The sequence below is a fragment of the Choristoneura fumiferana genome, chromosome 20, assembly GCF_025370935.1.
Source record: "Choristoneura fumiferana chromosome 20, NRCan_CFum_1, whole genome shotgun sequence".
Classification (NCBI taxonomy): Eukaryota; Metazoa; Arthropoda; class Insecta; order Lepidoptera; family Tortricidae; genus Choristoneura; species Choristoneura fumiferana.
Window position 1 is genome coordinate 5,135,812 of NC_133491.1, and position 26,793 is coordinate 5,162,604.

The window sequence follows — 26,793 nt, forward strand, 5'->3', positions numbered from 1 at the left end:
TCCAAATAGTTTTAACCCTTTACCAGGCCCCTAAGAACTAGCCTGTCTTCATACGTACTTTATATACTGTTACAACCGTATTGAACGCCTTGTAAATAATTAATTTATGAAAGTAGGAGATGTCCCTTTAAACCAGAAATAAAAATGTGGGTTACGGTTATCCCATCGCCTGTCTAAGTAATTAAATGTTATACTCGATTTTGTCTTATTATATTATATTCAGATCAGGGGAAGGGATATATTCCTCCCACATCTTATATCGGTTATCATAGTCAAGGTTTAACTCCAAATCTACAACGAAACATTATATCAATCACTGAAAATATTATTTTATGATCTTCATTCACGGCACGGCACTTGACCAGTGATGTTGTGGTTTGATGTTAGCTAGGTACGAGTACATGAATTCGCTCTAGGTTGAACACAAAAACAATTTTATTACTTACGTGAGTTTTTATGTCATGACAAGACAATTTACCGGGCCATGGAATAATGTACATCCACATCCTAATGCTGGTCATACACAATAATGCATGAATATTTAGTAATGTTTACGACATTACCTTTCAACACTCAAAATCTACAAAATATCAAAATATTGTTCGACCTTATGTACTTCTGTTTCATAGAAATCCAGGAAAGTGTTCGAATTTCTCCGTAGTTTACTGAAATTAGAGTTCAAGTGAATTTAAACGGCTGCCAGAGATATATTACGCGATTTAGAAGCGTGTTGTGAATGAAGATCATAAAATACTATTTTCAGGGATTGACAAAATGTTTTGTAGGAGGTTTGGAGTTAAAACTTGACTACGGTAACCGATATAATTTGTGGGAGGAATATATCCCTTCGCCTGGTAAAGGGTTAACATGAACAATTTCCTATAGGTACATACTTGTAACAGTCTCAATGCTGATTATTCTACCTTGAAGGCGTTTAAACATAAGTAGGTACGGTCAGTTCCACACCTTATTTTATGGTGCCCACTATTACTCCTAATATTTTAGAGAATTTTCAACACTAACATGAAGATGATAATATTTATAAGCATTCAGTTCGAAATGGAACCTGACGAACAAAAGAATAAGACACCTATTTAAATTCACACACTAATTTACATAAGCCTTTTTAAATGGTTACTTCACAATTAGTTCTAGCCAACCCTAAGCGTACCCATTTTGGGGTCAAACAATGTAAAAATTACACAAGTAGGTACGGGCTAGCTAGCACGTATTCATTGTCACGTCTGCGGTCCGGCATAATGACGGGAACCGGATAAATCCGGCTCAATCCAGTTAGAACCGGATCGAGCAAGAATTCCGGATAAGATTGTGATTCCACATCTTATCTTTGATGCAATTAAGATGGCCGTTTCCGTGATGAGGTTACATTTTTATAGGGTCGTTGAGAGGCTTTTTTAATGGAATAAAATGCCATTATGAAGATGTTGGAATTACACAAAAGCATCCTTTCCTTTCCGATATAACGGATATGGGTAAATCTGATACTACAAGATAAGAAGATCGGTTCTAGCCTCTAGGAGACTATGTCATCTGTCGGCGGCCGATCGTAAAATCCACCAGATCACGAAATTCCTAGGCATATCATGAAATACCGACATGTAGATATAATATATCCTATCCTTAGGCCTTAGCCTATCTTTAGGTAGAAAGTGGAGATTCAAAATAGTTTTAAGATCATTTATGTACACCTGCTTTCAACAAATAAATTATTATTATTATTATTATTATATAATATATTTTTTTTTGGTAAATTTATAATTTTTAATACAAAATTTTTCGCGGACTGCAAAAAAAGGACGATTGTTCACAATTCGTCGGAAATCATACAAACTAAAATAGATGTCGTTGTTCCTTCTAAGAGATCTTTGTTTGTTTTAGTTTCAGGGTCAATTATACTGATCTAATCAAATGACCCTAACGGTATACGTACGAGTGAGATAAAAAATCGGCCAAGTGAGAATCGGAACCGTGCACTGAGGGTGTCGTACATTTGTAAAAATCAAACTGACTAGGTCTAGGCACCTAATTAAGTACCTATTTTAAGTACTGTCGTAAACAATAATAATGTGGTTTTTGTATGGGACTCCATGTTTTTGTTTCCGTTCCATCTCTGTAACGGTTAAACATGCAAACCTCAAACTCGGAATATAAACTGGTCAAGCGTGAGTCGGTCTTAGAGAAAATATAAAAATTACGTAACGTGTATATTTAGCTGTATATTATTATTTATTACGGTTGTCGAGAAATAGTTTTCTGACAGATAGACAGGCGGTCAGCGAAGCTACAGTGATAGGATTCCATTTCCTTCCGTTACGGAACCCTAAAAAAGTAGTTTACCAAGCGGGGAGTCCCTGCATGCTGTATATCGACTAAGTTATCATTTGAGCAATTCCATTGGCTGATAGAAATACATCATTCTGGGACTCCCCACATTTTGTTTACTCCTAAGTTAACTATCAACTGATCAATTTCATTATTCATAACACTGCACGTAAGTATAATGATCTAAATAGGTATCGATGAAATATATTCTAGCTTTTAAGTTTAAATGATTGATAGACCAAGATATCAAACGAAAGTAAATCTGTCTCAAAAACTTACTAGATCCCGGCGTAAGGAAACAATAGCGGAAATAAAAGAATAGGTTAATAATTACATCAAAACTTTGTTTATGATCGAGATAACCCGCGTAGGTACCTACGTTATTTGCTATAAAATGTACTTGGGGTAAAGTTTTGGTCACAAATCGAATGAGATGTTGCGAGTAGAATTGCTGTACGCGTGCGCTTGGGCTGGAGTGGCTACGGTATTGTGCTTTAGTGATACACTCGAAGACGCAAGCTTGGACGTGGTGGGTTGGAAATGTGATTTTTGGTGTAAAAGTTTTTCTTTTTTATTTTTGCTATCGCAAATCTATTCAGTGTTAGATTCTATGCCTTTGAAATAGGCTTAGAGTTGCTCATCGACATATTAGCAGAGTTACTCGTGCGCTCGAGGTTTCTTTACGGGGTCGAACCAGAAATGAGTATCTCCTCATTTGCTGCTATTCGCTTGTCGAAGTGGCAGTGGACAGGCCATAATTAAAGCACAGAGAACAGGTAGCCGTTGCGGTCGAAAAGTTCTCGAATGAAAGCCGCGGATCGCAAGTGCAACGTCAACCAACGAGATCGATTGATCTGGTTAAAACCGCGGGTTCGCGAAGAATGCAGGCCGCTTCCAACCGAAGCTACTGGAGGTCTATGGAGGACGCCTTTGTCCAGCAGTGGATGTCCTTCGGCTGATATGATGATAAATCTTTAAAAAAAAACCTGCAAACTATAAAAGTTGATGTTTCAGCCACATCTAGTACGCAAGTATGGGTACCCCTTAGAAGTTCATACAGTCTGGACAAATGATTTCTACTATCTTACCATGCACCGAATCCGTTGTGGAAGGGACCGCAATAGCAACCCTAATGTAAACAGGTAAGGTTTTTTTAACACGCTATTTATTAAATATTATTAGCTTCACTTGTACAGTCGAACAAATTGAATCATGACCCATGGGCGCAACCTTTGTGCTACTGATGTCATGTTGACATCTCATACTTTTGTCAAGGAAATCATAGTGAAATTGATTATCAAAAGGTTCCATCCGGGGCCATGATTCAATTTGTTCGGCCGTACTAGCATCTATGAATGTTCTTCACCCACTTCTAATTGTGATATTGACGTCGAACTTGGCAATCTGCGCAGTTCTTCTGACAATGCAAAACATAGATCATCAAGTTGATCTGGTGATGATATGGAAGCTGGGCACTGGAATTACAAGACAGACCAACATAATTATTAAGCCGTGTTTGTTCTTGTTAGAATTAGTGTTAAAAAGTGTTTTTATAGTAAATTGAATTGAAAAAAAATAATTAAAAACACGCTTTTTGTGTTTAAAAAATAACTATATTTTTTTGATTGAACGCAGTTACTTTATTATTATATACATTATCATGTTAGAAGGAGAGCGGACATGACGTGGATTTTAACTACTGCGATTAATCGATTTTATAGGCTTGGCTATTGCAGATTTGGATGCCTCTCCAGTCTTTGTTTGTTGCTTTTAGTAACTGAGGCTACTTCCTCTTTTAATGTATATCCAGTTTTAGTCGCTCATTAACTTTCGAGTTCTTGATGAACCACGGAGCATATGAGATGCTTTATAGGATATTTATGTTACCTTCCTTAGAAGTAACAAAAAAACAAAACTTTAAATTACAATTAATATTAAATAGATAACATAAATATGTGGAGTTTGCTTCCACCGTTTTAAAGCAGCGAATCTAAGTGTTCAGTCAGTTTAATATATAAATATTTTGGTTATGCACAGGCCTGTGGTCTTCTTAATGCACGGCCTGCAATCTTCATCTGCAGACTGGGTAGTTATGGGGCCTGGCAAAGGATTAGGTAAGTATTTTATATTCATGTACAAACTCATAACACAAAACCGATAAGTACAGAATTCAATCTACATACAAAGTGCGCTCGAGCAACGCACAGATAGACACTGCTGACGGACACGATGTCTGGGACCGGTTGGGACGCGAGTGCCATCCGCTTGAGACACGCATCTGTGAACTTTTTTGTGCAATAATGGAGCAACAAAGAAAAAGTTATTATAACTTATTGAATCAGGCGTTACTTTTCGGAGGTCCATATCAATGAACTAAAAGAATTTCCTTGCTCACCCGCGACCTTACGATAGCTGTATGCCTATTATAATTTACTATTAAATTAACTTTAATTAATCTGTAGATTACACAATCAAAAAAGTTTGCCTTATTAATAACACAAAACAGATGGTAGGACCTTGTGCAAGGTCCGCCCAGATTGCTACCACCATCATGCTCGCTAATCCTGCCGTGAAGCACCGTTGTGTTTCGGCGTGGAGAGTAAGACAGCCGGTGAAATTACTTGCAATACTCCTGGTGTTGCAGATGTTTATGGGCGGTGGTGATCTCTTACCATCAGGAGACCCACTTGCTCGTTTGCCATCCAGAAGAATAAAAAAACAATTGAATATTATTCATGCTTTGCTTCCAGCTTACATCCTAGCAGAAGAAGGCTTCGACGTATGGCTTGGTAATTCTCGGGGCAACGTCTACTCCCGCAGGCATCTCTGGCTCGATCCTGACTCGGATGTTGACTTCTGGAAGTTTACGTGGGATGAAATAGGGCGTTTAGATGTACCAGCAATGATTGACTACGCGCTAGAGAAAACGGGAAAAAAGCAACTGCATTACATTGGATTTTCTCAGGTACACATACCATATATTTATCTATTTATTACTAGTGTGTATGTGTGTGTGCGTGTTTGCGTATGTTTTTTTTCCTTCACGCTTAACGGCTGGATGGATGTGTATGAGTTATGGTATGAAGAGGATATTTAGGCTACTTTTTATCCCGATATTCCCACGGGATGAGTAGGTATCATGAAAAGTGGCAGTTGTGTTAAAAATGACATGTCAATAAAAGCCACGATGTAATTTTTGGGAATTCCTATGGGAATTTAGTAAACAGCCGAAATAATAAATAAATAAATAAAATAAATATCATGGGACACCTGACACCAATTGACCTAGTTCCAAACTAAGCAAAGCTTGTACTGTGGATACTAGGCAACGAATAAACATACTTATATTTTTTGAATATTTTTTGAATTTTGAATTTATATGGATAAATACACACTTCAATACAACAACCAAGACCCGAGAACAAGCATTCGTATTATTCATATAAATATCTGCCCCGGCCGGGAATCGAACCCGGGACCTCAAGCTTCGTAGTCTGGTTCTCTAACCACTTGGCCATCCGCTCGTCAAAATTTCATTTCAACTGCTACATGTAACGAATTACGTGTGTAAAGCCGAGGGAAAAGTAGTTAAGGGTAATGTGTGTTATGTCCCTTTTAATAAATGTAAATAATACAATGAAAACAAACTTATGGGCATAGTTTGTATTCATTGTATTTTTATGAAAGAATGTGGCGGTAAATAAAGAATTACGAACGAGAGTCTATTAGAATTTTTAATGAGTCTATGTTCGTAATTCTAGTACCGCCCGTTCGACATACAATGTTTTTCATCACATTAAAATTTGCGAATAAAATTGTTTATTTGTAAGACAAAAAATATTATTTTTGCCGAAATTATATACTTACTACCATCCGCATTTTTTTCAAATTTTTCCACTCAACAGTTTAGATTTTAGAGGGGGGACGCTGGATTTTATTGAAAATTTGCACTTTTAAAGTTGTATATTTCGCAAACAGATCACTGAATCGAAAACCCGTGTTGGAAACGCCCCAATAGGTTAAATTATGTACCTATCCAAAGATACCCCGTTAGTCGAGAAAAAAAATCAGCCCCACTTTGCGTCTATGGGAGGTAATCTAAAAAAAATTTTTTTTTATGCTAAATTACAGCTTTCTGGTACTAACAGTCTCTGAGCTTAGCCGCAGACAGACGGACAGACATGGCAAAACTATAAGGGTTTCTAGTTTCATAGTTGACACACCACTTGACTACTGAACTCTAAAAAAGGTCTAAGGGATTTATATAGGTCATACCAAGAAGGTCGTACAGTCACCAGCATTAATATCTGCTAGCGGAGCGTGCAAAAATATCTGACACGTCCTTCCAGCCCTAGAAATAGAGTCGTATCAGATATTTATGCACGCTTCTTGTATCAGATATTGGTGCTGGTGACTGTACCAAGTTAACCTGTATGTTTTGATACTGTTTACGTGCAAGTGCGATAAAAACTAATCAAGATTTTGCTTTTTTCTTTGCAGGGCACAACTGTATTCTTCGTCATGTGCTCAATGTTACCCAAGTACAATGAGAAAATCATCTCCATGAACGCACTGGCTCCGGTAACATACCTTACAAATACTGGAAACCCCGTGGATAAAGCACTTACATACTTTTCCAATGAAATCACTGTAAGTCTCACTGTTTTGTTTACCCAAGTAAAAAACTTGTTTCTTTTCATTCCAAATATTAAAAAAAAAGTTATGAATGACGAATGAGAAAAAAAAACCTTACCCTCCTGAGTCCTAACTTCATTTTAATTGATACTCAAGACCTTGACATGGACCATCAGCTTTGTTATTTCGGATATTATTTCAACTAAGTTATTCAATGAACAATTTGTGCTTTATAAAGTACATTCGGTAGTTACCTATTCTTAGTGTTAATTTGCTCTTTATAAAGAAGGTAAATATGTAAATATGCGTGAAGTGTCGCCTAAACTGCCTGACACTATAGATAGTAACGCAGATTCAGAGAAGCGAACAAGAAGCGGAAGGCTCGTGAGGTTCCCCAGCAGACTTCGACCGTAGTTACGGTCTGGCCCGGGGGAACATGTGGCGGCCTGCTCGACCGCCACAACCTAAGTTCGCGCGCCTGCGCTATGCGGCGCACGGTCGTACAGCACCAGAATCAACAGAACTGTCCGATCTACTAGCGAGAGAAAAACCTAATACCAAGTTATGTTAAATATTTTATTTGTTGTACATATCTAATTGTAAACATTGTGTAATTGTGTTGAATAAATGCGGTAGAAATGAGAGCGTTAAGAAGTATGTTAGATGTGATGAAATTGAGTGACAGAATTAGAAATAGTGCGATAAGGGAACGCTGTGGTGTAAATGAAGGTATAGTCACACGGATTGAGAAAGGGATGCTTGGATGGTTTGGGCATGTTGAAAGAATGAATGAAAACAGATTGACTAAGCAGATCTATAAGACGAGCGTGAATGGGAACGTTGGGAGAGGAAGGCCTAGACGAACGTACCACGCTCAAATTGGGGACGTTCTGAAGAAAGGTCGGGTCAGGAGTACTCTAAACCGACGTGCATGCATGAAAAGATTGATGAATGTAGAGGAAGCGAGAGTTGTATGCCAGAATCGTAGCAAGTGGAAGGATGTAGTCTCTGCCTACCCCGTTAGGAAAGAGGCGTGATTTTATGTATGTGTGTATGCATGTATCTAATTGTAAATAAATTGTAAATAGTTCCCTTGCATCTGTTCTACCGCCACGACAACCCTTTACCCACAAATAGATTAGATTAGATTAGATTGCCCAAGGCGTTCATATAGGTACGGCGAGGTTGGATAGACACGTCGAGGGGAAAATGGTTTAATATGTCATCTCCCAGGATAACAGGATCAAAGGAATTTGGGCACAAATTTGTGCCTCTGGGAGAGGACAGGTTAATGCTCGAGTTCTACACTCTGCTTTTCACTTCGATGGCGAGGAAATGAAATAGCAACAGTGGAAACAATTGTTCACTTACTATATACCTTTTATTGTTTACGCATTACTATTATAATTATATTTTTTTAGTTTTATTGATCTATTTTGATTGATTTGATTTATTTTTAGTTTTATATAAATTAAAAATTATGTAAAATCTTCTTTGTTTGTAGCTGTTTACACTTGATTACCTTGGTCTTAGACGAAGATTTTACTTTATGTACTATAGGTATAGAGCATAAAAAGTAGGTAATTTTATGTCGCCTAAATCCAGCATAAACACGATCTTTAGCGATAAGACCGCCTATTGTCTACCTGATTTTTTTATTTTTGTAATGTCACTGACTGCTTTTGGTGATCAATAAAGAATATTTGTATTGTATTGTATTGAACTTTACGAGCATGAGAAGAAAAAAGTAATTTATATTATTATTGTTATGTGAAATTTACGTATTTAAGGTGTTACAATTTTCCTACCAGGGCATACAATAATTTTAAGTAGAAATTTTTTATAATTATTAACATTACACAATTAGGGGCTGTTTCACCATCCATTGATTAGTGTTAACTATGAATACCATTACTATCCCAAATACCATCATTTTTTTAGGAAAATATTTATAAATTATCTTGGGTGGTAATTAGCTAGTATTCTGTCCCTTAAAGGATTAATATTATTTCTGGAAATTGTTAATTAATTTTACGTTTATTTTGCACAGAAAACAGCAGAGTTTTTCGGCGTGGGTGAATTACCTCCCTTCCCACGTTGGTTCAAAAAAGCTGGGGAAATGACGTGCCGAGATGACGCTATTGTAGTCAAGGAAGTTTGTTACAATATAGTCTTTTTATTTGGTGGTTGGAATCCAGATCAATCGAATAAGGTAAGATTTCTACAGGATTATTTTGGACACGCCTTTGATCAGTCGCACCTTTTCAGGATTAATTCACTTAGGTACACTAGAATGGCAAATGTAACAGAAATAAACGAAGAAAAAAAATCATCCAAGTGCAAGTTGTATTATACACCTAGATTTCCTAATGCGCAATTGCATACAATGTTTGAAGAATTATTGTATCAATTTAAGACCTCAGAATGTACGCTTGCGTGTAATCTAAGAAAAAGGAAATTTAAGAAATCATGTTAAAGTGATCAACTACTTATCATCTAGTTTCTTAAAATTGCCTTGCATAGTGTTACAAATCCGGAATATTTCAGCAGATGACTGAACATTAAAAAAAATAATAATATATCATGAGACAATATTCACAACAGTTTGAAGGTTTGTTACTAGTGCGGCCAAACTTGCTCGTTTGAGATCCAGTCGAATAAAAAAAAACTTATCCAACCATCTGCTAATATATTTTTAATTCACTTTAAAACTTAAACTTTAATCAAAAATCAATATTTTTTTCTCAGACAATGATCCCAGTCCAGTTGGGCCACGTACCTGCTGGGGCGTCTTTCCGTCAATTTACCCACTTCGCCCAAAACATGCGTAGCAAGAAATTCCGGCGATACGACCACGGTCATGTGGGTAATATAAAAACCTATGGAACCTGGAGTCCACCTCAATACGACCTACAAGAAGTGAGAGCGCCAATACACCTCTACTACTCCTTAAGCGATATAAGAGCAACCGTAAATGATATAAGAAGACTTCGTTATGAACTACCCAACGTTAAAGAAGTAATCCAGATTCCGTTGTACAGCTTTAATCATCTAGACTTTATGTGGGCCATTGACGCCAAGACGTTGGTGTATGATCATGTTATTAAGACAATGAATAGCTATCACATTTAAATGAATAGTATCTACTTATTACCAAGTGTTGTAAATATCGTAGTAGAGTCAAAACGTACATAGTATTTTATGGCAATGGCAAGCCTATAGTTGTATGCAAGCAAATGCTTTTAATTTAATAAAATCGTTTTTGCTGAAAGTAACTTTGTATTGTATGATATACATAGTTTAACCACTTCAAGAGTGAATGTCAATGTCGTTAAACATTAAAGGTTTTTTCAGTTACAAGGTCAAAGTGACAAATTGCCTTAACAACAAAGATTAATCTTAAATTAATTAAACCAGACTGCTTTAAAAAAATATAGGTATACTAGTACAGGGTGGAACAAAATGATGATACTTTACTTAAACAGGTGATAGTTTTGCTTAAACTGAATAACTTTCTCCAAGGAAAATAGGTTCAAAACGAAAAAAAAATTCAGTCTCCCATACAAAATGTATTGGTTAGCTGACCGACTTACTATGGAAAGGCGAAAAAAAATCGGTGTTTCAACCTATAGCCGAGTTTAGACTTGCAAGAAAAATCGTGCAAGTTGCATTACATTGCGGCGCTCGATTGACCACTACAAACTCGTTTGCTTTACGGCCTCGCAATGTAATGCAACTTGCACGATTTTTCTTGCAAGTCTAAACTCGGCTTATGTTCCTTGGAGAAAGTTGTTCAGTTTATACAACACTATCACCGGTTTAAGTAAAGTATTATTATTTTGATCCACCCTGTATATAAAAACTAAAAAGAAAAAACAATTTTAGTAAGTAGAACACAGAGTAGATTTTATGTAATTTTGTCTAGGAATCTGTTAAGACAAGTAACTTCGAATTCGACAGACTAGACCCATTACTGAAAAATTTTGGGCCGGTCACGGTTTTGATTGGGTCTCGATTGAACTACAAGTTACTTAACAGAGTTCTACCTCTATTAGACTTGTTTTGTGCTTTATATTTTTATACCGGATGTGGCCTGTAATATGAGCCAATAATTAAAACATAGATCATACTCCTCAAACTGAAGAACATTAGTTCAGCGACTTTTAAAAATAATTAGTTTTTTAATTTTTATTACACTTAAGTTTATTCGAAGAAGCAATGTAAAGCAAAATGTTTGATTTTTGTAGCGTGACAGGCGACGTCAGTTGTGTTCTAGGATGGCGTACATTGATAGCAGTATTTAATTTGTATGAAAAAAGGAAAATTCAAACACTCCATTATTTTTAAAAGTCGCTGACTAATGTTGTTTAGTTTGACGAGGACGATCTATGTTTTAATTTTTTGCTCGTATTACAAGCCACACCCGGTATAAAGTTTTTTTTGAAGCAGTTGGCTTTTTGATTATTTTTATTTATCATACAAAATAAATCAGCTTATTACGGTATGACTAGCGAAGAGTGTGCGAACTTTGGCGCTCCCTAAAAAGCTTCCATAGTCCTTTGCGAAATCCATTACAACAAAAAGTGCCCGCTGCTAATTCACTTCAAGGGCACAATAATAATATGAGTTTGATTAACAAGAACAGTTGGGTTGGGATATGAGCAGATTTGGGGTCTCAACCCGTATTAAACTATTCAAATACGGGGTTGGACGAAGTTCGATAGCTATTAGCGAAGTAAATACGAACTTAGTTGACAGAGATTCGGCGAAAACGAGAAACTTGTTTGGCGTGACAGCTAATGGGGGGTGTACTATGAAGTTTAGAGGGAAGTAGAACAGTATCTGTGTACGCAAGTCTCCACTATGTATAGTGTTTAATAGTTGACGCTATAGTAGCTAGTGAACATAATTCAGTTAATTTCAATTCGTTTTTCCATTTCCATTATTTGTTTATTTTATCTTAATACCCGCGATATGTTTTGTACGTTGGGGTATTAAGGTAAAATAAACAAATCATGGATCGTTTTTTTTTGTATGAACAATGCTATCATCATCTTTAAAAAAAACGATATCAAGATATATAACATCAGTCTGTTATAATTTTTTTCATGTATTAAGAGATTTACAATACAATATAATATATGTATTTTTTTTATTTCCATTCTTCTCGATCCTAAATTTTATCTAGAAGTAATCCTTCAAATCCTAACAACTAACTAATAGTTTCCCCTAAGCTTGTCTTTGCCTATTAATGTCTGCGTAGCCATAAAAAATCGATAAATTCGGTAAAATATGATCATCGAGATTGAAATTCGCTCGCGATCACTTAAACTGGACTGCTGATCAGTGGCGGTATATCATTTGATGGTGTGACGAATCCAATTTGAGATAATTATCGGTCATAAACGGAAAAAATCATTCGACCTTAAGAAGAATGCGCCGCAAGAAACATGGCAGAAAGTATTTTTTTTCAAAAAAAAAATCAAGACGACCTACACTTCAGTTTACTCATGACCACGGCTACTGCAATGTGGTCAAAACGTCGAGGTATAATATTACTCGTGTGTCGGGATAGTCTCGTTTAAGGTATTTAACATACACACACACACACACACACACACACACACAAACATCACGCCTGTATTCCAAAATGGGGTAGGCAGAGCACACGAAACGTTACCGCTTCGGAGCCAGTTTTAGCAATTTTAGGTTTTAAAAATGAAAAAAATTATCGATTTCACAATTTTTAATTAACAATTTAATTTATTTAGAGGTATCCCGTCAAACCCAAAGTAACCTGCAGAAAATACTGTGGATCATTATAAAACAACATATGACAACATACATATGGTATTCATATTTTTTCTTCCTAGTTTAACAAAATGTTAAATAGAACACGTACAACGAGAAAGAAAATGTCTTCCCAGTTATCCTTCGGTACAGTAAAACTCAGCAATTGGTTGACAAAGTTTAATATGATCGCGATTTGCATAACAAGCTAAATTTTCTGTTAAGCAAACAAGTAATAACGCTGACTTTGCGAACAACTCCGATTGGTAGCCTGCATAAAAAGCTTCTAATTTAACTACGGTGCCGGTGCTATGAAGGTTTATAATCTCTTATTTCTTTATACAGAGCGATTAGCAGGTCGTATGCCTGAATAGATAGTTAAGGGGGAGGCCTTTGTCCAGCAGTGGACGTCTTCCGGCTGATGATGATGATGATGATGCCTGAATAGGGTAGGTAGGTTGTTCGTGCACTAAAACCTTTTTAGGCCATGTGCAGTGCAGAAGTGCTGTCTGGTACAAGAAAAAAGAAGTTGTCATTCATATCATTCGTGTCTACTTCTTATTTTGTGTTCTCTTTCTTATTCTTACGTATTATAACCGCAACCGCATCGGAAGAACCCCCGCTCATCGGCATCGGCCGGATCCCTAACCAGCTGAGTGCTTTTGCGCTGTTAGAAAATCCATTTTGTACTAGTGGGCTCTCGGCCTTCCACCACCCCTAAAAATTGGCTATTTAGACATTATACCATACATAGAGACACTTGCAATCTTTTACGTCGCTGCACTCTTGACAGAGTGGTCTTGGTCAACCAATGAGGATTAGTAGTGAACCTTCATGAGACTTCTTCTTGCCGTCCTCATCGCATTACTTACGCTCGAGTCCGGAGTTTGTCGTTGGTACATAATAGAGAAACGCGTTGCAAATTGCACAACATTATGCTAAATGGGGACTAATTTATACTAACATTTTTTTTATACCAAGTGTACTATGTCCCAAAAAACTTGAGACACAAATCGAGTATTTTAATTTTAAACACAAATTAATTTTAAAACCACTTGTCCTCGTTAGGTGGACGTCGCGTCGTGCATGTTTCTTACTATTGTTGGCTGTAATGCCTCGATAATTAGTACCTTAATAATTTAAAATCCTTCTTAAAAGCTCAGTTATTTTTATTATTATCTTCTTTTTTACATTCTTCTTTTTTGATGTCAAATTATTATTGTTTTTTACGAAAAAAACTTTTACCATCCGATTTTTTTATGTATTCGAACCTATCCACAGTTATAATATGATATTGTATCTTTTACTTTAAGTGTGTTAATAAAGACTTATTATATTCTTGTGTATGGAATAAATGTAAATCAATTTCTCTCTGTCTCTTCCTCTTCCTTTGTCCGGATCTCTTTTATAATTATTTCATACTTTTCTTTTTTTTATGCACCATACTCGAAATGTGTAGTCGATAGAATTTGCTCAATAGTAGCATGCTTTCGTACTTAGTAATCAGCATGTGTTAATTTATGCATTTTATTCGAAGCTTCTCTCGTGCTAATTAAAGAGCATGCGAAAAAAGCAATTATCTTTTTAAAATTAAAACAAACACTTCTGCAATGGCAAAGCGGGGGAAAATTAAGTACTAATTTTACTCATAAAGAAGTAAAAATAAGGCCAACGATGATGTTTTACCAAGTTGAATAAAGTTTTACCAAGTGAAGTTGTCACTCGAAATTACGAATTTTTTGGCATAAAATAAAATTGGACATATTTTTTTTTGCTTTCGCACAGTGTTTTTATAACGGTTCCCTTTTTTTTATTGACTTTGATCTCAAGTGCCAGTAATTTCACCGGCTACACTCTCCACGCCGAAACACAACAGGATTAGCGGCAGGATTAGCGGGCAAGATGGTGGTAGCAATCCGGGCGGACCTTGCACAAGGTCCTACCACCTTTTTTGCCATGATGTGAAATAAACATACCGGACCGTTACGTTTTCCTTATTTCTTTTTAATAATGTAATAGAAACAAATGGCCGTGCTACTGTCTTATCTATTACAGGAAACTATTCACATGTAACTAGGATTCGTTGCTAGGCAGCCATAATTATCTAGTTGCTATTGGTTTTCTTAAGTACAATTGCAACGAATGAAAGAAAGAAAATACAACGACGTACAATTTACATTAAGCCTTCATTGTATCATTTACTAGTAAGCCTTAGTTTTGATTTAGACACTTTGTATTCTTACAGGCTTTTGTTAGCAGTAGGTATTGTTATTTTACTTTGTAATTAAATCTTACAAGACCAGTTACATCCATAATTAATGCAGTGATCGGATTGAATGGTAAGGATATGTAGCTAGGATGACAGACCTCGAATAGCGACTATTCGAACAAAACAAATAGATACGGCATCACATTTAACCGTTAAAGTGTGCTAGACAATAAAATCTCTGATATGGAATTAGAATCATTTTTAGAATTTATCCCGTCAATACTACTGTTACATGCGACATGGGCTTTTACACGTTCAAGATGCTGATGGGGCTACTGCAATTCTGCAGCGCTTCGGAGATGTTTGCGGAGGCGCACGTGGACTGTTTTTACGCCACAAAGCGTAAACGATGCGCATCCCTGGCCAGCAGCAGGGCTACTACGAAACTCGAAACTCGAAGTTCGTATCGTACCGTCCCTCTCGCTGTCGTATTAAATAGTATAAGTGTCAGAGGGACCGCACGACACGAACTTCGAGTTTCGAGTTTCGTAGTAGCCCTGCAGAGAAAACTTGGTAACAAAAATAGATGAAATTTTGTAAGTATGGACTAGACGTAGTTATCTATGCCTGTGGTTTTTCAGATTTTCATATAAATGTGTAATATCAGAATTACAGGAGCTCAAAAGTCGACAAAAAATGATGTCAACTTTGCACGAGAATTACAGACTAATAAAGCATTTTTACAAAAATCTAAAAAACACAGTCATAGAAAATATAATTAATGAAGTAATTAATATCTTGATCGTAAAATATCATTGATTTCTGTGCTATACCGTTCGTATAATATGAGGACAACGAAACCCCAAAATTCAACCGCCAAAATCTTGAAAAGCCTACAGCTATCTCGATATACATTACGGACGTCGTTTCGGAAGGCATGGGGGGGACGGCTGCGAGCGCTTATGTCACGAGCGATAAAGACAGCAATATCCCAAACGAATACCTAACGCGGCCGCGCGGCCGGCAGGGAAACTTCACAACACTAGTGGGTAAACAGAAAACTCTTCCTCACTATAAAATATTTATGACAGAATCATCAATATTTTATTCACTAAATATTTCAAAACCCTCGTTGCTGCTCTTCAATATTTCGTAATATTGAAATACTAACAAAAACAAAAAGTTGGAAATAAAGCTTAACGAGCCTAAAGGAAAGTTTAGGGATGAATAATTAACAAGACAAGTTGAAGTGAAAGTATATTTTCTTGTTTACTTCCTATTCTAATTACTACGAGAGAATCTGTGTTGTCTAGTCTTCGTTGTTGCTAAGCAAAGTGTAGTAGCTATACGACCATTTTAGAATCTGTAAGGAAATAAAACATAATCATCATCACTGTGGCGCAGCTAGGTAACCAAAGGCCCTGGGCCAAAATATAAACTAGGGCCCCAACTAAACTATTTAAAATCATTTGTTCCGTATTCGTCGTGTTCCAAATTCGACGTACTCCAGATTTGTCATTTATAGTTTGTAAGTGAGAGTCTGAGGGGCCCCCAGAGCTTGGGGGCCCCGGGGCATTGCCCCGTCTAGCCCTCCGGTAGCTACGCCACTGCTCATCATTTTCCATCATCATCGTCTCCACTCGCACTGCAGGCCCAGTGCTATTGGAAACTTCACACACAAGATACGAGTACAATAAGTGCTGCAGGTTCCTCACGATGTTTTTCTTCACCATGTAGGTCATGGTAAATTAAAAATGTAATTCTGCACATAAATTAACTAGGAATCACAAGCCTGAATTCGAACCCAAGATCCTCTGCTTAAGAGGACAAAAACACAAGGCATGTACTGTCAACGTCATAAATAAGTGATTATTTCTGTACCTTGTCGGTTTCAGTCGTTACACAGTTTCGTATGGCTTTCAAACATGACGTTAAAGTGACAAGGTACAAAATTGATCACTTATTTATGGCGTTGCCTGTATAGTCGAGAAAACTGAAGCACGTACCATGGTGAAACCTCTTCATAACCAATTTAGCTATGATTTCTGTGGCAGATGTATGGGATATCATCATGACAGTAGTAGCACAATGATAAGTGATTCAGTTTCCTTGATTGTACAAACGGACTGCATTTTCAACTGCAACATGCACATACATTTTTCATTGGAGTTCTATTGCAGTCATAGCTTTAGCATAGCTACCATTAAACTAAAAAAAAAACATACCGTAACGAAAGTAGAAACAGTGAGTGTTGTAAAAGGCCCGGCGGTAAACAGTATGGTCCGGCGCAGTTGTCCACCAAGCAGTAGCACGCAACGACGCACGCGCATCCCACACTGCCACCAGTCGCTCTCGTATACGCCTTGGTCAACTTGCTCGCTCTGCGTAATAAAGAGGTATATAACCTAATCAACAAAAAGTTGGAAAACCCCCGACTTTGTCACTTCAAAGTGCAATACTTATCTCAAAAACAGCTTAACCGATTTTGATAAAACATGTCTATGAATTACACTAGAAAACCTGCTTTTGATAAAAAAAAACCGCATTCAAATCGGTCCACCCGTTAAAGAGCTACGGTGCCACAGACAGACATAACCTTGAGTCGAAGGAATAAGAGGCCTTTGCTCATCAGTAGCACATGATTAAGTTTAAAACTAAAAATCCATCAAATCAAGCAAAATTAATCAATAAGGCTGTTTCACCATCCATTGATTAGTGTTAACTGGCGGTTAGGTGTGACGTCGTCTCTATTTGTTTGTTCGAATAGACGGAGACGGCAACACATTTAACCGTCGGTTAACGCTAATCAATGGATGGTGAAACAGCCCTAAACCTAAAAAAAATATAATTATATAATAATGCATGAAAAATAAAAGGTTAACAAATTGTTTCCACTGTTGCTATTTCATTTCCTCGCAATCTAAGTGAAAAGCAGTGTAGGTAAAACTCGAGCATTAATCCCATTTTCCCCTCGACGTCTATCCACCCTCGCCGTACCAGCTCGGGTGGCTATATGAACGTCTTGGGTAAAATGGCTTGTTTTATGCTCTTCTTGTACAATCTACTATTTTTAGTACACCGCACATAATTAATGCTAGAATCACGCTATTGTCCCGTACTCGTAGCCATCAGCTTTGACTCAAAAAGACTGACACGTACGTGACAATTTGATCACCAGGGAGCACTATACGGGACTTTCGTAATGTTGGTCAGACGTTCTTATTATTTCATTTCGTATCAGTACAGATACAGGTAGGTGAAATGGCTTGAGCTTATTAGTAACAGATACGTGGTAATAGAAATATTATTATCATCTCTGTTATTTGATGTTGACAAAGCTCTTAATAAGGTAGTGTGTTGACTATCAGATAATATTGGAAACGTAATTTTACAAGCTTTTATTTAGTTTCACCTGTCCCGTTGTCTGTCTGTCTGTCTGTCTGTAATCAAATCTTGCAAGTTAAATTCGACCAACTTCCAGTTGTTGGATCGACTTGAAATTTCGTATACCTACTTATGTTAATTGCGTGACAATACAATAATCTGGTAGTGACATCCTGGTAGTTTGGCCAGGATCGTCTCCATAGGACGGAACTCATCAACGGTTAATGGCATCGACTTGAAGTTGGTACCTATGAAAATATAGTTTGGGTGACAATACAAGTAAAGTCAATAAAAAGTACAGTCAGCAAAAAAAAGCTTGTTACCTATTAAAAATTAAATTTGTACCAAAAACTGTTTCATTTGCTAATTACGCATAAATGATGAAGATTGCCTAGCCAGTTAAAGTTCCGCGTGACACGACATGATGATGATGATGATGAGTCAAACATCTGATAGCATTGTAAACGGTTCTGTTGTTCTGAAGATGAACTCTGAGTTCGAAACGCGTCAGTTTTGTGTGGTGGTGGAGGTGACAGTTTGGTTTTTGTTATTGTGTATGTTTTTACAGAATGGAGGAAGAGACAGTCATTTGTTGCATACACTAAGGCCTATCCTAAAGTCGCAGGTGAGCAAAGTAAGTAAGTAATTGTTTTAGTTCATATCCGCAGACAGGCACAGACATAGAAGACATAACTTTACGACATCAAAAAGTACACGGATACTTAAAATACTACACAATTATTACAAAAAAAATTGATGACGTCGAAAAGGAAATAACGAAAGAATAAGAACAAACCGGATGGCCAAGTGGTTAGAGAACCTGACTACAAAGCTTGAGGTCCCGGGTTAGATTCTGGCCAAGGCAGGCAATATTTGTATGAATAATACGAATGTTTGTTCGCGGGCCTTGGATGTTAAATATGTATTTAAGTATGTATTTATCCGTTGCCTAGTATCTATAGTACAAGTTTTGATTAGTTTGGGACTAGATCAATTGACGTCAAGTGTCCCATGATATTTGATATTTATTTATTGAATAAAAAAGAAAGCGAATATAATAGAAAATATTTTATGTGAATAAAGACTTACCATGAAATAAACTTTATTGCCATGCCAGCAATATAAAAATAGTTGCGCTATGAGTGCGACAAGGTATTCTGCAACCCAAATACGCTGCATAGCAGTCGTGCTTTGCTGGAAACATTGGGAAGGTATGAGACTATTAGGAAAACAATTATTCAGGCATCTTGGGTAAGTATGTTACAATGAGGGCTATCGTTTTTTGTCTCACTAGATGGCGCACTGTTGCGTGAGGTTTTTAAGTGTGGCTTTCAGTCTGTTATTACGGGCGTTAAAACAAAGTTTAGATTAAAAACATATTTAATACACTTTAAAACCGTACCATAAAAATATCCAGCAACAGTGTTGCTTAGTCCCGTTTCGTTCGGAAAAAAGGGAGGACAAAAGTTTCCGAAAGAAAAAACTGTCTCAAAACACAGACATTCATTGCCCCGTAACGCATAATTGCCATAATTAATTTCAGGTAATGCAAAATATTCACAAAATTATTCTAATTGTAAATAAACCCGCGCAGCTCACCCAAAAACTATGAGATTTGACATTTCGGAGACCTCACGCTACACTAGCGCCTCTAGCGGCGAATTCATTCGCGATAGCCCTCATTGTGTCGGTGGACAAAATACCTATTAAATATAACGTTTTAAACTTTCACGCTTAACACACTCGAGTAATATTTACCTCGACGCAGTATACACACTCTCATCTATGCCTCGACGTTTCGGCAACATTACAGTAGCCGCGGTCACGAGATGGTCACGAGTAGACTGAAGTGTGGGGTGTCAAGTCTGCCTAGCAGCGCGAGTCCTGCGAACTACCCGCACTTGATTTGTGTGATCGGATATTACGTATCAGCAGGCGGTTCGTTTTTGATTGGTATTTTGACTACCTATTAAATAGTTGTAACCGACTACAAAAACAGAGGGGTTCTCAACTCGTCATTTTTGTATGTTGACATTATAAAAATAACAAACTTTTGTTGTTAAATGTGTACAACTGAGTTAACATTTATACCTCGCGAAGTTCCAATATTTGGCCCATTTTGGACATAAAATGTATTATTATTTCATTCAGTACAAGCCTTTGTACAAAGTATCTAAAAGTCATTTGTATTTTGTTTCTCTACCTTAATCTATCTATCTTCTATATAATAAAAATGAATCGTAAAATGTGTTGCTAAGCGCAAAACTCGGGAACCACTGGTCACATTTCGCTAACTCTATTTTTGTTGTGTTCGTTACTTGCTGGAGAAGGTTTTTATGGAAGAAAATACAGAAAAAATACAATGGGGGCGAAGCCGCGGGCAACAGCTAGTATTAAATATAAGGCAAATTGCACCGAATGAAAAGCAATTTAGATTTTTTTTGTCATATTATAGTGTGTTACTCAAAGAAATTTAAATAAAAAAAACGTCAGCTTAACATAGCATAGAAAAAATTCGTGTCTAGATTCCTGTTCAGCGGTGGTGTAGGGGTTATATTATAGCACGCAGCACGGATTGCTGAGGACCTGGGTTCGATTCCCAGCACTGGTCTCTTTTTCTGGTTTTTCTGTGCATCCATGTCTCAGTTTGTATTTTCGATATCTTCTTAACAATCTTCTATTCTATATATATAAAAGAAGAAACTGACTGACTGACTGACTGACTTTGTTAGGGTCACTTTGTTAGGGTCTTTGTGACGTTAAATAAAATCGTGGACTGTAAATTAAGGCTGGATTAATAGCCGTCTAATAACAATCGATAGGTATAATTAATTTTAGAACAGATTGAAAATAAATAGAAGATCGTCCAACGGCGGTGGAGATCGTATGGCGAGTGGTCGCTGCCGGTCGGAGCGATGATCGTGACGTCGCCGTGCGCAAGTCAAGCCGGTTCTCAACAGACTTATAGATCAACGCACAGCCCAAACCGCTGGGCCTAGAAACTTGAAATTTTGAACAGGCGTTTTTTTTATGATGTAAGTGAGCACTAAGAAAGGATTTTCAGAAATTCATCCCCTAAGGGGGTAAAATAGGGGGGTGAAGTTTATATGGAATTTTCTCATTTCTGGACTTAGAAGTATGAAAATAGGTGTATAAGTTTTCAATTACAATTCAAAATTATCTATCTAAGTGAAATGAATAAAATTCCTCCCTAAAGAGGTAAAATAGGGGGGTAAATTTGTATGGAAATTTTCTTATCTCTGGACTTAGAAGTATGAAAATAGGTGTAAGTATAAGCTCTCGATTACAATTTAAAATTATCTGTCTAAGTGAAATGGATAAAATTGCCCCCTAAAAGGGTAAAATGGGGGTAATTTGTATTGTAGAAATTTTCTCATTTCTGGGCTTAGAAGTATGAAAATAGGTGTATAAGTTCTCGATTACAATTAAAAATTATCTGTCTAGGTGAAATGGATAAAATTCCCCCCTGAAGGGGTAAAATGGGGGGTAAAGTTTGTATGGAAATTTTCTCATTTCTGGACTTAGAAGTATGAAAATAGGTGTATAAGTTTTCAATTACAATCAAAAATTATCTGTGCAGGTTAAATGGATAAAATTCCCCCTTTAGGGGTAAAATGGGGGGTAAAGTTTGTATGGAAATTTTCTCATTTCTGGACTTAGCAGTATGAAAATTGGTATACTTACAGGGTCCTGATTAAAAATAAAAATGATCTGCGTAGGCAAAGATAAAGAAAGAAGAAGTAGCTTTCGACTTATTAAGGGGGAGTTTCTATGAGACTTCCTTATTTCTAGACTAAAAATATGACTGGTCACAATTTAAAATGATCCGTATGGTGTTGGCGACTTCAATAGGGAAGGGGGTTTTTCATACAAAATGTACAACTAAAATGTGGAAATTAAATTGATATTTAAAATGATTTGTGAAATAAATTTGCAAATAATTATGCATAATATCGGATTGTGCATAATAAAATCAATAATATTATTAATATACGCGTAATTTTTGTGTGATTATCCGTTCTTATTTATCTTTTACCTAATTTACAAAATATTATGTACAGTGCAATTTCGAATATATAATATATACCTACTTCGGGTTCTAGATTAAGATTCGGTTCTCACCGGAAGCACACGAGATAATTAATTTACTCTCGTGCTTTGCATAAAACTTTTCATAAACTAGCTTCAAAACTGATAAAAAAAGTTGTTTATAGCGAAGTACTTTAGTAAACTGTTACCTATCGTTTACGGCAGTACTTTACTATGCACACAGATACAAATGTCACAATTATACAGGGGTTAATTTAAACATATGCCCTGATAACTAAAGTACACGCGGACGAAGTCGCGGGCAAAAGCTAGTTAGAATATAAATATCTTATCTGAAGCCAGTCCCTTTTGCTTTTAACACCCTTTCGTAATCACTAACAATATTTTCGGTAAAATGGCAGTTTCATAGGTAAAAACCCAATATTTTGTCACATAAATACGGCTCTAGTTGCCACACATTTCGCAAACGATGAAATAAAAGGATAAAACTTCCGTATAATCCTTAGTTGATCTGTTTATCGTCATCTCTAAAGACACGAAACCGATTTTATCGTCTTAGCAAAATTGGATTCTTGAGATAATACAACCTACTCGATACATCGACGACAGGATAGCCTGGTGTAGTGTTCCCGAGGACTTTTAGCCTTTTTTTTGGTGGCTAGACTCTTAATTAAGGGGCTTGAAAGGCTAAAAGCATATAAAAACTTTTAGTCCTGTAGGCTAAACCTATTCAAAACTACTTACTGGTTGGAGGTCGAAAAGGTCATGCTAAGGCCTAAGCTATTTTAAGGCTAGTCTGACAACCAGTAACGCTTAACCCTCTGAAATGGCTATGAAGGCTATGGTCTTCAAGGCTAAGCTTCTATTCAAGATTACCAACTTTAGAAAATTGGTTAACTGTAGTAATTTAATCACCTAAAATTTTTAGGTATTTATTAATTACGGAGCAATTTAATCTTCAGCTGAAAAAATATATATTTCCTTCAACTTATAAAATATAAACGGAGAAGATGTGACGAGAATGTGCTTGAAAAATATTTATTTTGTTATTACCGATCGAACCAGAGGATATAGAGATGTTATAGCATGGTAGAAAAGTCAAGCACAAAACCTACCATAAATATTTATAAAAAAATGGCGTTTGATATTTTTTATCTATACCTGCTTCAACAGTTCCCAGTGAACAATCGTTCTCCAAAGCAGAAAATATGATTATTAAGAAAAGAAATCGTTTGTCTAATAAAAACATACGATATTCAATACGCCTCTCGTCGTGGCTGAATTGTTTTGGCGATAATTAGGTAAAACATTTTTTTTCTAAATACCTAAATGCAATGTAAAATACATGTTGTTTATTTCATAAATGATTTGATGATGGCTTTCTTAGGCTCAGTCTCAAAAATACTTGAAAAAAAAGACTCCATCACAAAAAAGGCCTAAAGGCTTTTATAGGCTCATAGGCTTTTTAAAATGATGAGACTTTTAAAGCCCGGCTTTATTAGCATAGCCCTAAAACAGAACCGATAGGCTTCAATTTAGGGCTAAAAGCCTTTAGTCCTCGGGAACACTAGCCTGGTGGTGGTGGTCAAGGAATCTGATTACGAAGCCTGAGGTCCCGGGGTTGGATCTTCGATTGGGGATACCGGGTACAGGCTGATTCACAAGAACTGACAGGAATAAATTGAATGAGTGAATGATTATGATATTTCATGAACATATGAAATGATTAAATATAGGCTGATCCAATAATTGATAGTCGAGTAATAAGAAATAATAAGTACATACTTCTTTACAAAATGTTTACAGGTGTAGAGATACTTTTAAGAGCGGCACTCACAGTGACAAGTGAATTTAGTAGGTACAGTCACCAGCACCAATATCTGACACAACAAGCGTGCATAAATTTCTGATACGAGTCTATTTCTAGGGCCGGAAGGACGTGTCAGATATTTTTGCACGCTTCGCTGTGGCAGATATTAATGCTGGTGACTGTACCTAAGCATTTTAATGTAATATAAATACACTTTTACTTTGCACCAAGTAATCCGTTATAGCATGCATTCTAAAGAAACCGACGACAAGAATACTTACGGTTGTTAATAGTGTAGCACTGGCGCATATCATAAGTGAACATATGATTACGTACAAAAACAAAACAGGAGACAGTAAAGAATTCAAAATCTTTGAATACCTAGAAAATAAAGAAAATTACTCAAATTTGTTACACTCCGTGAGCTCTTAAAAAAACTTCGGATTTTAGAAGCATGCTTCGGGTATAGACGATGACACGCGATCGTGATATGCGGTTCTGTTCTGTTATGAACTAGCAAAACTTTTCAAAGTTGCCGTAAAAAGTTATGTAACAAAGTATAACCATCAGTACAAAATAAACCTTGGGTACTTAATATTACGCTTCTTTATCTTTTTCTAATTTTAACACTATGACTTTTTGTCATGATACAAATAAAACAAAATCAACATTTTCGAATTCTTCCATCGTTAATTTAAATAGAGAACACCCCGCCTTAACACACTACTTTTATTTGGAAGTATATAGAGCTGTTTTTATACTGTATCTAGTTCTCTTGGGTATGTCAAATGAATTTTTTTGGTCTGCTTTCGTTTAATATTTTTAATGTACTTTTCGAAATCCCCGTTGCTTCTATAACCCGGTCTTGAACCTTATTAAAATATTTACGATCAACACTTTTCTTAAAACCTTCAGCTTCTTTAGAAAATATTTATATAGGTACATTTATAAACGATTTCCCATGATTGGCTATTTACAGAAATACCCTGTTTAAGTTGACTCCCCATGGAAATCAATTTCCGAAAAATAACAAACTAAATAAATATGTAACGGTGGTTTTAACTGCTCTATATAAATCAATGAAAACACAACGAGTGCACTCTTTGCGTGATGGATTGCTACTAAGTCAAAAAGACAATTGTCATTTTCTACTAATGAATCCTTCCGATTTCCCCCGAAACCCGAAGGTTTTTCTAAGAGCTCACGAATTGTACAAGGAATGACGAAGCAGCTAAAATATGTGAAAGCAGTACTTTATCAAGGACAAATGGTGATTGTGGTACATCTTTATCCTGTTCATTGTATCCGAGTAATTGACAAGTCCAGAACCATTATCAAATAGTTCCTTACAGTTTGCACTCAGCAGTTCAAGCTGTCCACAGAAAAAAGACATCAACACAACGGCATTTGCATCATAACTCGCCACTATACCGCCTCCGTAAAAAACAATCAAAGAATGCTCTACGAACACGACCCAATATCCAATGCCTCTTGTTTTTTCAAAAGGGAACCATGAGCTCATCATGTCAGGGTAAGGAATGGACCCATTCCTCATTTGTTCGTGTTTTTCCGCAGATGACAAATACTCTCCTAAAGGGGCAAATATCACTGTAAAAACTGTAGCAGTGACAAGACACCAATAAAAGTAAGTGACGCTTCGCGAGTACTTCGTATAGCCTTCAATAATGTCTTGAGTCGTTTTGTCTTTTTTTTTAAGCTGGCTCTTTTCCAGTGTTGACACGAAGTTAATAACGTCTCCCCAGTGTTTCTGCCAGAAGACAAATGTGACCGCTTTTACAGCGCAGATCGAACTAAGCATTGTGACGGATAGGTTTCGCAGTGCCGCTTCGCGGTCGGCCCTGATGAGCCACAGTTCGATGTACTGGCTCAATACAAATAGTATGAGAGCGAGATGAAACAAATTGTAAATGATATGGCTGAGGCCGCTGTTTGGCTGCCACATGCCCCAGCTCTGAAGACCCCAGAGGGTTGGCCCGAGTAATGGATGGTTTGGGTCTTCCAATCTGGACACATATTTTTTTAACATTTCCCTCGCGTCTTGCCGTGTGATGTAGCTGAACGTTTTTTTCGGATTGACTTCAATTTACTCGTAGAATAGAAAAGGAGATATTCATCAAATTTTCTTTTACGACTTTGAAACACTTGGCGTGGCACGTGACTTTGCTTTGGCGCTGAATTAAAGATTTTATGCTGATTTCTCTGTGCTGAAGCAGCAAAAAGGTTGGTAAGTACAATTTTCAAAGAATACGTTGATTTTGATATATAATATTTCAATTAATTATCGAAATAAAGCCTTAAAAATTGTAAAGTAAAATGGTCACAAACAAAGATATCGAATAGTTTTGTTTAGTAGTGATTTGTAACTATCATTTAGGTAAATTGAGGGGTGGGGCTGATGTCAAAATTTGTCAGTTAAAATGGTATGTTACGTACTTTTTGTAATTCCTGTCACAAAGTTTGTTCGATGCCTGTGATTTTGTTTGTTGTGACAGAACACCAATTTACTTGGAAGTAAACGTACAATTTAAAG

At 36.6% G+C, this 26,793-nt stretch overlaps 2 protein-coding genes across 5 annotated transcripts; one reads left to right on the plus strand and one right to left on the minus strand.

Annotated features, from left to right (window-relative positions):
- The first annotated feature begins 2,443 nt into the window (after nt 1-2,443).
- Nucleotides 2,444-10,184, plus strand: LOC141439046 (lipase 3-like). 3 transcript variants are annotated; one of them, XM_074103158.1, is made up of 7 exons: nt 2,444-2,512; nt 3,358-3,485; nt 4,381-4,457; nt 5,094-5,308; nt 6,844-6,993; nt 9,029-9,190; nt 9,727-10,184. In XM_074103158.1, the coding sequence occupies exons 2-7, from the start codon at nt 3,433-3,435 to the stop codon at nt 10,108-10,110; spliced, it is 1,041 nt and encodes a 346-aa protein (XP_073959259.1). In that variant the 5' UTR covers nt 2,444-2,512; nt 3,358-3,432; the 3' UTR covers nt 10,111-10,184. The 3 variants fall into 3 exon arrangements, with proteins under 3 accessions (XP_073959259.1, XP_073959258.1, XP_073959260.1); XM_074103157.1 differs by lacking the exon at nt 2,444-2,512 and adding an exon at nt 2,791-2,872; XM_074103159.1 differs by lacking the exon at nt 2,444-2,512 and adding an exon at nt 3,092-3,119.
- Nucleotides 10,185-16,251: 6,067 nt separating this feature from the next.
- On the minus strand, nt 16,252-26,322 carry LOC141438928 (odorant receptor 4-like). 2 transcript variants are annotated; one of them, XM_074103003.1, is made up of 5 exons: nt 25,496-26,322; nt 24,524-24,623; nt 19,451-19,555; nt 17,203-17,358; nt 16,252-16,340 (listed from the first exon to the last, which is right to left on the minus strand). In XM_074103003.1, the coding sequence occupies exons 1-5, from the start codon at nt 26,287-26,289 to the stop codon at nt 16,287-16,289; spliced, it is 1,209 nt and encodes a 402-aa protein (XP_073959104.1). In that variant the 5' UTR covers nt 26,290-26,322; the 3' UTR covers nt 16,252-16,286. The 2 variants fall into 2 exon arrangements, with proteins under 2 accessions (XP_073959104.1, XP_073959105.1); XM_074103004.1 differs by lacking the exon at nt 19,451-19,555.
- Nucleotides 26,323-26,793: the final 471 nt, after the last annotated feature.